This window comes from Danaus plexippus, chromosome 10 (genome assembly GCF_018135715.1).
Source record: "Danaus plexippus chromosome 10, MEX_DaPlex, whole genome shotgun sequence".
NCBI lineage: Eukaryota > Metazoa > Arthropoda > Insecta > Lepidoptera > Nymphalidae > Danaus > Danaus plexippus.
This window is the reverse complement of record NC_083543.1, coordinates 4,413,314-4,428,168: the sequence shown is the minus strand read 5'-3', so window position 1 is coordinate 4,428,168 and position 14,855 is coordinate 4,413,314. Positions and strand designations below refer to the sequence as shown.

The following is a 14,855-nucleotide window of genomic DNA, read 5'->3' as shown; positions in this document are numbered from 1 at the left end:
AAAACAGGTAAAAATAAAATTTGCTTTGAACTCAAACGCAGTATCTCTTTCTCCTCTTTTTAAGATTAATCTCAAATATTAGTTATATAGCTTGTCAGAAAAAATCCGAATGTTAAATGAAAAATGCTTATTTTCTTTAATCACGATAAATTTACTACATATATAATACATTTTTTGTTTCACTGTTAATGAAATACGGAATGTATGATAAATGTGATATATGTTTTTATAAGAATATAAATTTCACTTATTGATATTTCTTTATATGTTTACATCAAATATTATTTCAATCTTGAGTTTCCCACGGACTACGTACTCTTGACATCTGGTTTACACAAATTTAATAAAATGAAATACATTTCATGCCTTTTAAATGTTAACTTGACAGACATAATAACAGTTTTGCGACGAGTTATATTTGTAAGACTATATTTAAGGTTTATTTTGAAAAATAAAAAACTATTTATAAATGATATATTTAAAAGTGTAGTGCATGTGAATGTATAGATAAAAATAAACATGAAAGTTATTATGTTATTCGAGATAAAAATAAATTAAACCTTCATATATACTTTACAACTTAAGAGTACAGCGCATAATTATTTTTAAAAACCAGTTATAGCGGGTTGGCGAATATGATTTCCGGGAAATAAAACAAGTATTTCACATTAATGTCGGATTTATTCATTTAGAACCCATGTCTGAAGAATTGGGAACTTACACATAATGTCCGTTTTAAAAAAATATAAATATGGCTACAGAAAGTACCGTTCCTGCAATGTACGGCTAAGAAAAACAAAACAGGTCGTATAATAAAAATTAAGTATCGCAATCACATTAAAAAAACTTAGAAATCCGTCTGATATTTTTTTTTTATTCTACTGAGCGTTTTTAACATAATTTCACTATAAATTATAGCATTAACATTATTTTAGAATGAATGAAATACTAATATACAATAATTGTCAAAAGAATAATATTCTATCTACAATATACAGGTAACAAACATCTATCTATGTACATTTTATATTTCGGACTAGCTCACGGTCGTTATCGAAAAATTTCATATACAAATCTTAAAAAGTGAACACCGATCATCGCATACAATATTATATTTTAGAATTAAAACATTTAAAAATACAATCAGCAACACTAATGGCAATGTAATGTAAATTTTGAAATTTATTGCCGTACTAATTTGGCGGTTGTCAAGTATTTTTAAGGGTCAAATCAGTTTAATAGACGTACATTAAAACATAAAATATTAAAATAAATAATTTAATGTTGAGTGCAGAACTAAATGGGATGTAGAAGGTAAAAGAAAATAAATGAAGAACGAATTAATGAATCGTTTATTGCATATTAATAAACTATATTTATATTATTATGTTGTTTCAGTAACGAAAACAAGTGTAGTATTTAATAATGATGATAAAATTTTAATAATCGGATTGCGAATATGAGGGGTTCACTTTTATATCCATTAAATTGCAAGATATGTGAAATTTTAAATTTCACGAAGTAATAATCGTCATCTACTCTCTAACATTTATGTACATGCGTCACACCGCATAAAGCTCTCTTAAAAAGATACAAAAATTTCAACGTATAATAATAATTAACCTATCTAATTTATATACAAATATTGCTATGAAAAATGCGCTTAAAACGCCTCAAATTTCACCATAAACTGACTTATTGCCGTCAATTACTTAATATAAATTAAATGCAACCTGACGATTTATACTCTGTTTCTTTTTAAATCAATTTAAAAATAATATTGTACAAATACATAAAAACCAGCAAACAGCGGGACAGAATAGAACTGCGAACTGTATAACAAAGTATAAATCGCTTAAAATAGCAACTAAAACTACAAAAATAGGCTTGTATCATGATATGCTTTTTAAATTGAGGGAATGGGTTTATAAAGCATTGCCAATATCAACAAATCAAAGTAGATATAATATATTTATATAGACCGAAAATTTTGCATATTAACAAAAATTTAGGCCTCAATATATATAAATAAAATTTACCCAGAGGGAATCGACATGATTTAACAAGCTTCGATACTTTTAGTATACTATCGCTGGCAGTCGTTCGAAAACATTTAAACTATTAGACTTAATTATCTATCCTTAAACAAACATAGGACATCTTCTATTTAGCAAAAACGCTACCATGAATGTTTAAATGCATTAAGAGTATAATATTTTACAAGTTAATAATAGTAAAATAATCCAGTGAGACATATTTCTCTTGTCAGTCATGTTAAGGTGCTTTGAATTTGTATTATCCTTTTTACCATCACCACCCAAAATGATTAAGAATCAATTAAAAATTTGTAAATAAATATAAAGCTGAATGAGACGTCTATATCAGTCTTAAATTGTTTAAAAGTAATAATTCTTAGAAATTTAATTATTTATTTGATTTTTATATATTTATACTAACAAATAATGTGTATGTATTGTCTTAAATCTAAATTCAAATATATTTTTGATTACTAATTATAATCTGAGAATATAATTGGCAGTCCTGTGGTAAAAATTCTATTACAGTTAAAAATACGTTTTATGTAATTTTAGCTATAACGGCAAATAATTTGAACGAAATAAAAATGGTAAAGGGTGAGAGACTGTAAAATATTTTTTAGTCTTGTTGTAGAACCGGTTCCAAGTGAGGGGGTGATGCGAGCAACAATGCGCTGTGCGCTCGCGTCCGCGCCAACGTTTAAGCCAGCGCGGGCGCGGTAGGCCTAGCTCAGGGACGATGAGGATGCGCCGAGCTCAAAGAAGAGCTGCTCACACCCGAGTCGCTACTCTTTTCCGAAGCGCAAGGCTCTCCTCCGGCTACAAACTTGACAACATTCAATTTATGATCGGACTCACATGTGCCATCTCTAGCGCCTCCCGGCAGACCCCCGCTACGTACGTTAGTTTTCTCTCCGATTGTGCCGGGGTACTTTTCGATTCTGTCACATTCAGCGTCATCCGGTTGTCGACGACGAATAGAACGTTTTGCTTGAGGAGCTGGTTCAGGAGGCCTGTGGGAGGGTTCATCCGTTCTATGAACGAGAGGAGATGTGCGTACTCTAACACCGCCTACACCAACTCCAGCTTCGTAACAGCCAGAATCTCTTGGAAATTGACGACGACCAAACGGAGAGTCACCTCCTTCCGAACTGGAACCACCTCCGTCACCCTCACCTTCACCTTCGCCACCTATTATTTAATTACACTACTTTATTTAATAATAAGTCACTCGTAGAATAGAAACTTTATTAAATTCTATTGAACTGAAGTTTTTATTGAGTAGAATGTATTACAACTCACTTTCTAGCTGGTGTAGCAGTTGTACGGCGGCGAGGATGCGTGTTCGATGATCAGGGGTCATTATACCTAAATAATCCAAATCGGAAGGTTCAATCTCCTTAAAAAGTTCTATGTCTTCGTAACCATTTCTTGAAAACGCAACCATATATTCAGGTAAATCTATTCGCCTCAATAATTCTTCAACTGTACGCGGTCTTGTCTCCCAAAGTCTTTCTCGACTTTTGCACCATTTAGAAGTTCTTGACCTCATTGTATCCCGTTCGGATAGAACTTCAACATTTCCAAACTTAAAGTTTCCAACTTTATTGTTTAGAACACCTCGCCAAATGCCGGACGCATTCATGTTAATAACTTCAATGATATCTCCTTTCTGTAGTTTAAATTAAAATGAAATGCTAGTTTATCATACAACTTAATAATAAAAAGAAAAGGAAATGAAGGAAGTACCTTATATCTTAAGGCGTCCTTTTCATAAATGTTGGGGACATAATCGACGAGTGCTCGAGCGCGGCACAGCATTTGCGGTACGAGTAGACTCCGCCCAGCTGGACTTAATTCTATGTTTTCTTCTGCCGAGAGAGACGAATGATTACTACCGGCACGAACCAATGCCTGGGTGCCTGCATATAAATTTAATTTTGCTTAAAGCTCGAAGTAGTTTATACGTATGTATGCTTTTAACCAAAGTGATGAAGTGATAAAGTACCTGCTCACACACATAAACTTTCAAAAGTCAGTTTTATTTCACAGTTCTTTTATTAGTAAGAAATTATAAAATTAGAATTAAGGAACAAAATATACAAGGTTTCATGTCATCTAATGGGCGTTATGGTACAAAGAAAAGAAAGACAAACTTATTTACAAATATTTTATATTAACACAGACAAAACTTAATAAATCCACTCACTACTGCCTGAGCCGCTGGGAAGACTTTCAAAAGAACTATTAGAACATGGAAAAGCTTGATCGCCACTAGTTCGCCTATCGGAAGAGATGACAGGTCCTCCTTCTTGACGTAACCTTGAAATTTTTCTTTGAACATCTTGTCTAAGACCTCTGACTTTACCAGCAAGATTTGATACACCGTCACATTCTTCTGCTGACTGGAATAACATTTAAGTGATAATTGTTGGGAAATATAAATTAAATACAAATCTAGTTATCATTTTATTTTATTTACGATGACGCATGCTTACAAAGTATTAAATTTGTAATTACCTTATGTACAGTTGCTATATGCTGTGAATCTGTTTCACTTTCTTGATCTTCGTAGTCTGAGGACGCTGGCGATAAAGGGTCGATTCCTATCCGATAGCCTGACATTTGCCTATAACCCCTTCTACAGTCCCGTTCGGATCGACTTGATTCTAGCGATATGCCGGACAACCTCGAGCCGATAGATTGGATGTCGGATGCCGCATAATCCCCGCTTTCCCTATCTCTCGCTGTTCGTAAGGGTATCACAGTGGTTGGGTAGGGGCCGCTTTGCGGAATTATTAATCCTCTTCTAGGGGTTCTTGCTAAACTTATATCACCGGCAGTTCGTAGGGAAATCACACCTTCACCTCTTGACTCATTTCGTAAATTTAATGTAAAACAAACTCGTCCATTTTGAAATGAGGCTGCAGGACCGCCACCACCCATTAAAAAGTCTTCAGGGTCGCTTTCATAGGGTGGCTCATCGTACCAGTGCCCCCTTCCGGAAAGCCCTCTTGCTTCATCGTCATACATGTATGTGTCGTCTGTAAATGGTTCTTCAATTAGGCTTGCATGGCGAAAGTTTCAAAAGTGCAAATAAAAAGGTACGTGCTAACATAATTGCAAAAAATTTACCGTTAAAGTCCCTCCTACAACAAGTGGCGCTTTCACTGACAACACTGCATTAAGCTGTTTACGAACATCGGAAAGCCGTGCGTGGTTGATGCAAAATATTCATAAAAACAACATGCAAACAGCACTTGCCGCAAATAATATTATACTTTTTTTTGGATGAAGATGAGATCACTAATATATTCCGTTATGAATTAACAGCAAAAGAATATATTTTCAAATTACCTCTCTCATTCTTTTGTTTTCTTTGTTAAAATAAAAGGAACATAATTGATGAAAAATGCACATCGAAAGCATATCGTATGATATGTGATACCGGACGATAAATCAATAAACATCCTGAAGAATAAGCATTCCGCAACATTGACCAATAAATTAAGTGTCACAACATCGTGCAGGCAACATGCTTCACAATAAATCATAATTTCTCTTTAAAAAGGATTGGCAGCTTGAATATTTTAAATTTCTTGGATCATCTTTAAAAAATAAATTTTCGAAGCAAAGCAACGAATAAATTAAATGAAAACAAAATTCATTTAAGAAAAATAAAGTCATAATATCATAAAGCCACCAAACACAAATATATATTTACAATTTTTAATTACTAATACAATGGTAAGGGTATTGAACACTATAATAAAGTACTTTTTATTTCAACAATATCAATCAAAATTATAGCGTATTATATTGTTTTCAGTTTCCCTTTCCATTATAATACATTGTTCACGTAGAAAGTACAGATTTTATGATAAATAGCTTTTAAACTGATTTCAAAATGAAATATTTAAACATTAGAGTAATTTAAGAAAGAACTTTTATTCTCTTTTACAAGATATATATTCTCTTTTATCATCTCTACCAGATATATATTCTCCTTTTTCATATGAATATAGTAATATACACATTTATATAGTGCAACATACCTCCAAACGGCCCGCGGACACCATCTCTCCCCATGTTCATCAGACCATGTCTTATGTCTCTTAAAATCTGTAACAAAATATATTCAAATCTAAATTAAGAAAAAGTCTTAGTTATAACATAGCATTCCTTTCTTCTTTTTGTGCTACAGAAAATATAATGTTCATGTTATTTCTATAAAAATATGGTTTGGTTAGTTAGTAGTAGTTAGTTAGTAATTAACTAGACCTCTATGGGGTGCCAAATCTCGATAGACTTTAACACATACACGGATTCATCAGCTAAATTTGATAATTTTATAATATTTTTCTTTTCAGAAATTTTTATTTATATAAAATATTTTAAAATTAAAGTGCTACTTGTGGTGTATAATTTAAAATGTCCTTTTCATTTCCCGAATAAGTGCGTATTCAAAAAATATACGTCATCTTACGATCATGATTGTATTGTTAAATATTGTTAAGTAACTTGTCTCATTGATACCTTTTTTTCAGTATTTTATCGATTTTTTAATGCTGTTTCTTAATAATTATATTCCATATCTGCGCCTTTCTTGTTTCGAAGTTCGTTAATGTAAATTACGTTAAGTATATTGACAGTTGTAGTGATGTTTACTAAAAAGTAATTAAGAATAAAATATCTCATTATTTCTTAATCTCAAATTTTAAGCTCCATTTAAGCCGGGCTTCAAAATGAATGTTCCATTTATACTTTTCGGTGCTAACGTCAATAAAATTCTTTGGTAATGATCTTATAATTTAGGGCCAACGAAAGGTATCTAATTTGCATAACCATTGGAAGTCGAAAGCTCAAAAAACACTGGTTTTATCAGGGAAAATAAAAATTTAATTGCATTACCTTTGCCGGTTTATAAATGATTTTATTTAACATCGTATGATTATAAATTGAGGACCTTAATACGTACAAATATTATACTTATTTATAATTTTTAGTACTACAAGATTATTTTATTACTTAAAATAAATATAAACATGTGTATAACAGTGCATTTTTTAGGTTATAGGTTATAGGTTATAGGTTGTTGATAAAAACCATTTAACTTAGATTTTAAAAGAATGTTTTCTGTATGTAAGAAAGTATTGAACGTTAAGTTAATTTATGCTCGTTTTGTTACGGAGGCGACACGAGAAGTAAATGGCTGGGATTTGGGAGTCTGCGAGCAAATGAGATTTCGTGTCGTGGCGCAGAATAGGATTCCACTAATTATCAAGCATAAACCTTGAAATTTATTTAGTTTTGCCATAACTATGCGCCATGGTTAACTTTTTATTTTTAAAAAAAAAGCATATAAACAATGTCATAGTTTAAAAATATTTTTTATTAATTTTCATGTTTCACTTTTTAATTTTTGTTTCAATAAAATCAGTTACTCGAATGCGGAAAATGTAAATGCTTCTGAAACCGATATTAATTTAGGGTTAAACTTTCTCATTATTGGGGTCACAGTAACTTTGGAAAATTGTTTATTGCTGCCGTAAAATTTCAATGATCGATTCGAAAGATGTAACATTCTTATTCCAGACCCGTGCAATTGATTATCGGCACAACTGCTTTGAGATAAAGTTTATTTTCTCAAGAATACGTATTCAGTTTTAAGTCTATTTGGTATTCATATCCTGTAGATTTACGGGCGAATGTAATACTTGGTGAAGGGCTTCCAAAGTTTCGTAGAGAAGCAATACAACCGCCTTTAATAGGCTTAGCTGGAGATTAGGACATGATTAGCCAAAGCTCAGATCGTACGCCCGACTTAGATTAAAGATTCATTTATAATTATTGTTTGAGCAATATTATCGTGTATTCCGATACTAAATTATTTAACTAATAAATGGAGTATTTGTCAAATGTTATAACAATTCTTTTACGGACAAACATATTTATAACAAACAATGGAAGTAGTGCTTTCTCTTTGCTATAATATAGTTTTTATATACTAAATTTATATTTACATTCGCTTTCCCTATATTTTTATTGAAAACAACAATAAATCTTAAAGTTAAACAAAGTTGGCGAAACAAATAATAAGGATTTACCTCTTCTTGTTCTCTCGCCAATTTATCTTTTTTCTTCATTGCTTCCTGAACTTTTAACTGCAACAAACATAAACCTATTAATCAATGCCTTTGTGTTTTTGATGGTTTAATATTGTAACGATAGGATGCACAATCATTTTGTTAGTAAGTATAATGACAAAAAAATAAAATTTTATTCTACTTTTAGTCTCACATATTTATGGTTACATTTAGTAAAAATTAAGGTGCCATTGTGAATAAACGTAATAATAAATTAAAACAAAAACAGAATAAAAACAAAAAAGCTGAAATTTACAAAACAAAAAATCATCAAAATGCAAAAAAAAATTAGAATACACTTTAAAAATTAGCTACAAATAAAACAAAATACAATGTAAATAAGGAAAAAAACACAAAAAAAAAGATCATGCCGACATGCATCTGAAAATCGTGCAGTTTCGTGCATTAAAATTCAATACAGTGCCATGATGCGTGCTGTGATAAAATAATTTACATTTTTAATCCGTTTTATAAAAACTAAATTATTTATTCAGTTATGAAAGATCCACCTCCTGCTCTTTGACCATACCAAATGTAAACCAAAACAAGGTATGCAATGAATAATTTTGAATTTTGAATTCTGTTATACCGCTGTTGGCAACTTAAAAACGCGAAAGAAATGTTGAAACTTACATTTCAAAAATAAAGCAATAGTATAAATTATAGTATATTTTCCTTTATAATAAAAAAATATATAAAATTCAACAATTTATCCGCTTTGCCGTCCAGAGCATAACAGAAAATTTTCCTGCGTGACGATTTAAGAGACCCTTGAATTTGCTTTTAAGATAATTGGTAATAAATTTATATTAACACCGTTTTTTAACTTTGATAATTTCTTCGTGCTAGATGTACCTATTATGACAACGGTCCTACCGATATGTCCTATCAGTATGTGGTATTCAAAACTCTTCATTCAAATACCAAAATAGAGTCTCTTAAACACGACCTGCAGGAAATTGCCAGCTCACCCTATGTATCGTTTCTTCGAAGGTGTTTGGTTGGGCGGCACTCATTTGAAAGAAGCGGAGGCGGTCATAGTCTCTTGGATCTACCATAGACCTCAAAGCTGTATCAGGGCCAGGGCCTAAGCCCAAGCCACTTTGAAGCACGCTGTCCGGTGTATCAACCTGAGGAAAGTTTACATATTACAACCTTAAATCCCCACTGGAAAACCCGAAGAAATCCTTTAATACCTATAACATCGCTCATCCTATTTTAAAACCACACATTAATTCTAACAGAGTCGTATACTTCTCTAAACTATTTAATACCCCATTGCAACAACACTAAGACTTTGTAATAAAATTATGGATCTACAATTTATAAAATTTACTGGTGGCTCTTATCCTAATATAAAGGTACTTACTAAATTATTCAACATTATATTGAAGCAGGTCATTTATCAAAAGCAGCTAGACATTTTCTCTTCTAAGGTTATTCGCAAATATAGTTAACTGAGTTAACTTTTCCAAGGAACTTTTTCACAAATCATGGGCTAACAGAAACTTTTTAATGTTTATAATGTAATAAACTTATAGTAGTTCATTACAAATTTATATTTAACGTTTTTTTTTATTAAGTAAAGAGGATAATTTAAGTGAACTCTATACTGTAAAGCAGTAAAGGATATTATAGCAGTTAAAGTATTCTCTATCAGACTTGAGAGGAAAAACTTCCTCTACTTTAATATAGTTTCAATAGAAATCTCGAAATTATATTATCAATTGAATGATACGATTATTCGTATTAGCAAAAAAGGGTTACGATTATGGAATTGTAAGGAGTATAAATTTAAACTGTCCAGTGTACGGGTTTTGGCGTTAGAAATGTCCATTGTCGTCGATTCACATTATTCCCTTATCAAGTACGAAGTTAATGGGTATGCTTTGTACTGCCTATGATTAATTGATTTCGCGCCTATAAAACCTCATTGTGATGCAGATATCCTTTTGCGCTTATGTTAAGTGCGAATGATTAATGAAGTTGCAGGTATTTTTATTCCTCCTTATTTTTCAATAAACAGTTATAATAATAAAATTATTTATACGTGTTTATACTATTAATAATATATACACGTATAAATAAATTTGGGGAAATCGCTCCCAAAAGACAAAGATGCCCCAGAGCTAGAGACACGACTTCAATTCCATAAGCAGTTTATGATAGGAACACAAAGTAACAGAGTAGGGCTAGGGTCAAGTGAGAAGGCCCAAGATACGGATATATTGAAGTCTTTTATTCGGCAAGACGAGAATGATAAATATAAGATCCATGTAATGAGTTTTGAAATGCAGAACGAGTGGTTAGATATAGGAGATTTTTGCATCCCATTAGCACTAAAATGGCGCACCTTAATTCATGATTGGTCGCCAGCATTGCTAAAATTTTATCTCATTGCGTTCCAAATGACTATCCCAAATCAGAGTAATTTAGTAAGATGAAGTAAAGCTACCGAAAAAGCTTGCTATATCTGTGGGAAGGCAGTTGGAACTGCTTAGCATTTGCTAGTGGGGTGTAAGGTACTCCTGGATAGCGGTCAATACTTGCGTCGTCACGATAGGGTTCTGGAAATTATACGTGATGCGGTTAGTCTTTCGGAAGCCAGAGCGCAAAGGGAAATAACCACCAACGAGCGATCAGTAGATTTTGTCAGAGAAGGCAGTAGGGCTACAAAATCAAACGTCAAGCCTTACTCTATCCTTAAAGCGGCTTCGGATTGGACTATAATGATGGATACGTATGAGAAACTATACAAAATTCCACAGGATATTTGTGCGTCGTCCTCCAGACCTATTAGATATATAGATATTTATGAATTCGTGAATTTTAAAGCGCGTTGTGATAATAGAGCTCACGGGTCCTTGGGAAACCAACATCCCCAAAGACCATGCCATCAAGGTCAATAAATATTACGAGCTCACAAATGAACTCACTCGAAATAGGTTCGTCGTGGATTTGTACGCGGTAATGGGAGTGAGAGGTATAACGGCAAAATCTCTCTACAACCTACTAAAAGACTTGGGTCTGTCCAGAACTAATATCAATTCATTCTCGGATGTTCTTCGCAGGCAGCCCTAGTAGGTCCTTTTCAAATTTGGTTAGGTAGAGAGAGGAGTTTGGACGGTGGAGGTGACCGTTTAACGCGCGTTAAACAAGGGCCCCTTAAACCTACACCTGGGTTGCAAGTCCTAGGCACTGTTGAAGCTTCTCTCCCTGCAACGCGATGGACCCGGAACCCATACGGTAAATCCATTGAATGCTAAAAGGTTTTTAGTCTTAAATTTTCAATGTTTTAAGAATTTTTAAAAACTTTATTAAGTCAGAAAGTAAATAATTCATACTCTTTTTTATTGAAGTCTTATAAAAACTACATTATTGCAAATAGTCGATGAATATTATGAATTCCAAGAAACCTGAATAAAATCTAAAGTTAACACACTACGTACAAAGCAAATAATCTTTGTCACAAGTATGGCTTTGAAAATATTACCACAGTGAACGTGATAAATTTGCTCTGTGTTACAACTTTTGTAGGTTAGCAACTTTAAAAGGCTTTACTTTGTCCAGATATCCTTTGTCGAATTTTCGTATTGTATTTTAAAAAGATTAACTTCGATTAAATATTGAACAGCCATTTAGAGTTCAGAATTTTTATGAAAATATAAAAAATAAACTCGGTGTAAGCACAAATCATTAACCCCTGAGATGTAGTTAGTCTTCCCAAAGCACAATATCAAAGATAGACCTCGAGTATTTACGATGACATAGACTATTTGTGAAAGCCGCAACATTGTGGCAAAACAAAGTTTTATTACTTATATCAAGTATGTATAAAGTCATATTACTGTAATAGTAGACTTAGAGAGCAAAATAATAGCATAGAACAAATATAACGATAGAATTTCAATTGAAATATTGTTCAATACGTAGCTAGTCCTAAATTGTTATGTTTTAGTAATTGTTATATTTTAGTTAATATAACTCAAAAAAGACTAATGTTTTATCTTTTCTTTCTCACACTATAGGATGTGACATAACATATATCATTAGGCGCATCCTTGTAAGCTGAGAGAAAATTTCACCAGATAGCTATGAAGTATTAGTCTAATCCTCTAATCACAGCTGGACAAAGCCCCTCGAACTCGAAAAAAGCAACTTCTGACAGGGCTAATCCTAAGTGCAACTTGCCCGATAAGGATTATACTTGCGCCCTAATGGCCTTCATCCCTTCTCTCAACAAACGCCCATAATTCAGGCGCCGTCTTGGCTCAACCGACTTAACTTTGGCAGCCGTCATTTCTCAACGGCGTACGGTGACGTACCCTAACGTCTAGAGATTAATAAATATACGCGGACGTGGAAAAATGTAGCTCTTAATTCGGTAAGGATGAGTTGCGTATTCAAGGTAAGTTCATAAAATTGCTTTTAATGTAATAGTTAATTATTTGTAACCAGGTAGGGCAGACAGCAACCATAGTGCCATGGAATATTGTTAAGTCGTCGAATAGTTTTAGTATTTAATTCATTGCTCATAAAAAAATTATATAGCTATTGATGTTCTATAAGAATTTATAATATTAAATTCTTGTATATTATTTAAAAATCCTTGAATGTTTTATATAAACCATAAATTATTATCTTACGCCTGAATAAATCTATGTTATGCCAAACAAACTAAGCCTCGCTTACACCAAGCAGTACAGCGTTAGCTATGAATGGAGCAGCGTAGTTAGAGAACATGTTCCCTAAAAAAACTGGTCATGGTAGCATTCATACAAATGCACGGCGCGTCATACTAATTGCTGCGAGTGCATGTCAAAGACGGACCGGCGTCGCGCCGGATCGACATAATGGCGGATGGAGGCAGAAAAGGCATGTATGAAAAAAAAGGAAGGCAGACATACTTTAGCTAAGATTTGGTTTAACACTGCTGTGTTAGGATGTCTCTTGTTCCGATCCCATCTGAAACCTTGTTAGTTAAGTTGTTTCAGTTCAGTTCTTAAATTATAGCACAAACAAGAAATTATATATGTACAGAATGTACAGAATAATTCGTCAAAATCAAGTTGTGTCAAGAATAGTTACTTGACAGAGACAGGTAGATTAAAATATTGACTCTGTTTATTGACTCTTAGTCATGTTTGACAGAAAAACTTACCAAATGTAGCAAACTTAATGACAAGTAAATAAATCTTACATTACTGTTTATACTTATAATAACAACCAATTCACCATTATTCAATAGGAGAAACTATAATCGTAAGTTCAACTATATAGGAGCACACACAACTAATTTTAATTAGCACACTCTTGAAGGCCCGTCTCTGGGTCCTTGGTCTAAGACCTCATGCTAATTCACACGTGGACCATGCTTAGTTAGGTGCTTTTCTATGTCACTCTTAAATTATACTTCGTACACATTTTACCTGATTTAAAGTTCGATCCGATAAGACCTTGAAAATTATTCAAAATTTTATTTCTCGGAACGTAAAGCTTACAACTACGTTTTAGAATATTTACATATGTATTTCTTGTTAGACGTCTTAATGTCCTCAGCTGTCTTAAAACTTAATTCAAATATTTTGATAAATCAAAAAACATTAACGCAAGTAACATTTTACTTACTTGTATTTTAACACAACATACATAATGTTGTGATCATAGCATTTATTGTAATATTTTGTAAAAGAAAACAAAACAAATAGCGGAACATTATAGGAACAATATTTTTTAATTACCCTCTGAGGAGGCAACCCTTGTCGTGGACTGTGGGAATGTTTCGGCGAACAGGAGCCATGTTTCTCTTTTCTATGTGACTTCAACCCGCGAAGCAATCTCGAAAATGTCGTAACCTTCTTCTTAGCAGTACCCAGACAGTTATCTAAACGTAAATTATGATCGCAGTGAAAACTTTTTGACAATAAGTTTCGGGCTGTTAAAACGACTTCATTTTAATACGATATTCACTTTTAATGGAATTTGAATTTATGTATAAAATTTATGAAATATTTCTTATAATATTTAACCCCGTGCGTGAATTCATCTATAATTCATTAATTAATATACTAAAAAAACACTTACCACTCGGCGGAAACTCATAAAAGTAAGCTGATCGTGGACTTAGACAACTGAAACAAAATAACAATATTACTATCATCACATGAATAGTATTTTATATTTTTTTTTGGTGGAGTTTGCTTGAAAAACCACTTCTTTTAACAACATAGAGCTTGGGGGTTAAGGACGGTAACATTTTATACAAATAGGTCATGATTGAGGAACATCTAAGTAACATGACACATGTGTCTGTGAGTTTGTGTCTCATGTTATTATATATAAAAACATCGACATTTTTATTGGTTTTTAATTTTGTGATAATAATTTCAATTAATTATTACAGTTGGTATATCTATTTCCATTGATTATTTTTCCTTTTAAAATCTCAGCAATGCAGAATGGTGAATAACAGAAAAGTACATCCTGAATTGTTTCCTAGTCCTGTAAGGGTATGATTGTTTACAAGAGGACTTGGAAATACTCATGCTGTTCTTTGTATACATGAGTCTTGTGAGACCACTGACAAGGGAAAAAAATATTTTAAACAATGTGATTACACTTTTACGTACACATATTGTACGTAAATTTTAAGATTAGTTATAAACTGTATTAA

At 32.5% G+C, this 14,855-nt stretch overlaps 1 protein-coding gene across 5 annotated transcripts in view; it reads right to left on the bottom strand.

The window, feature by feature from the left end:
* Positions 1-661: 661 nt before the first annotated feature.
* The window catches only part of LOC116766697 (uncharacterized), a 67,329-nt gene continuing 53,135 nt past the window's right edge, over positions 662-14,855 (bottom strand). Inside the window, exons 4-13 of one of the 5 annotated variants that reach the window (XM_061521447.1) lie at positions 14,267-14,313; positions 13,924-14,066; positions 13,612-13,638; positions 8,144-8,200; positions 6,092-6,158; positions 4,557-5,080; positions 4,246-4,441; positions 3,786-3,958; positions 3,339-3,708; positions 662-3,227 (exon numbers count right to left, since the gene is read on the bottom strand). In XM_061521447.1, the coding sequence (XP_061377431.1) occupies positions 2,767-3,227; positions 3,339-3,708; positions 3,786-3,958; positions 4,246-4,441; positions 4,557-5,080; positions 6,092-6,158; positions 8,144-8,200; positions 13,612-13,638; positions 13,924-14,066; positions 14,267-14,313 (2,065 nt within the window). In that variant the 3' untranslated portion in view covers positions 662-2,766. Of the gene's footprint in view, positions 3,244-3,338; positions 3,709-3,785; positions 3,959-4,245; positions 4,442-4,556; positions 5,081-6,091; positions 6,159-8,143; positions 8,201-9,153; positions 9,313-13,611; positions 13,639-13,923; positions 14,067-14,266; positions 14,314-14,855 lie in introns of all 5 variants that reach the window. The other 4 variants (XM_032656741.2, XM_061521446.1, XM_061521448.1 and 1 more) reach the window with 4 other exon arrangements.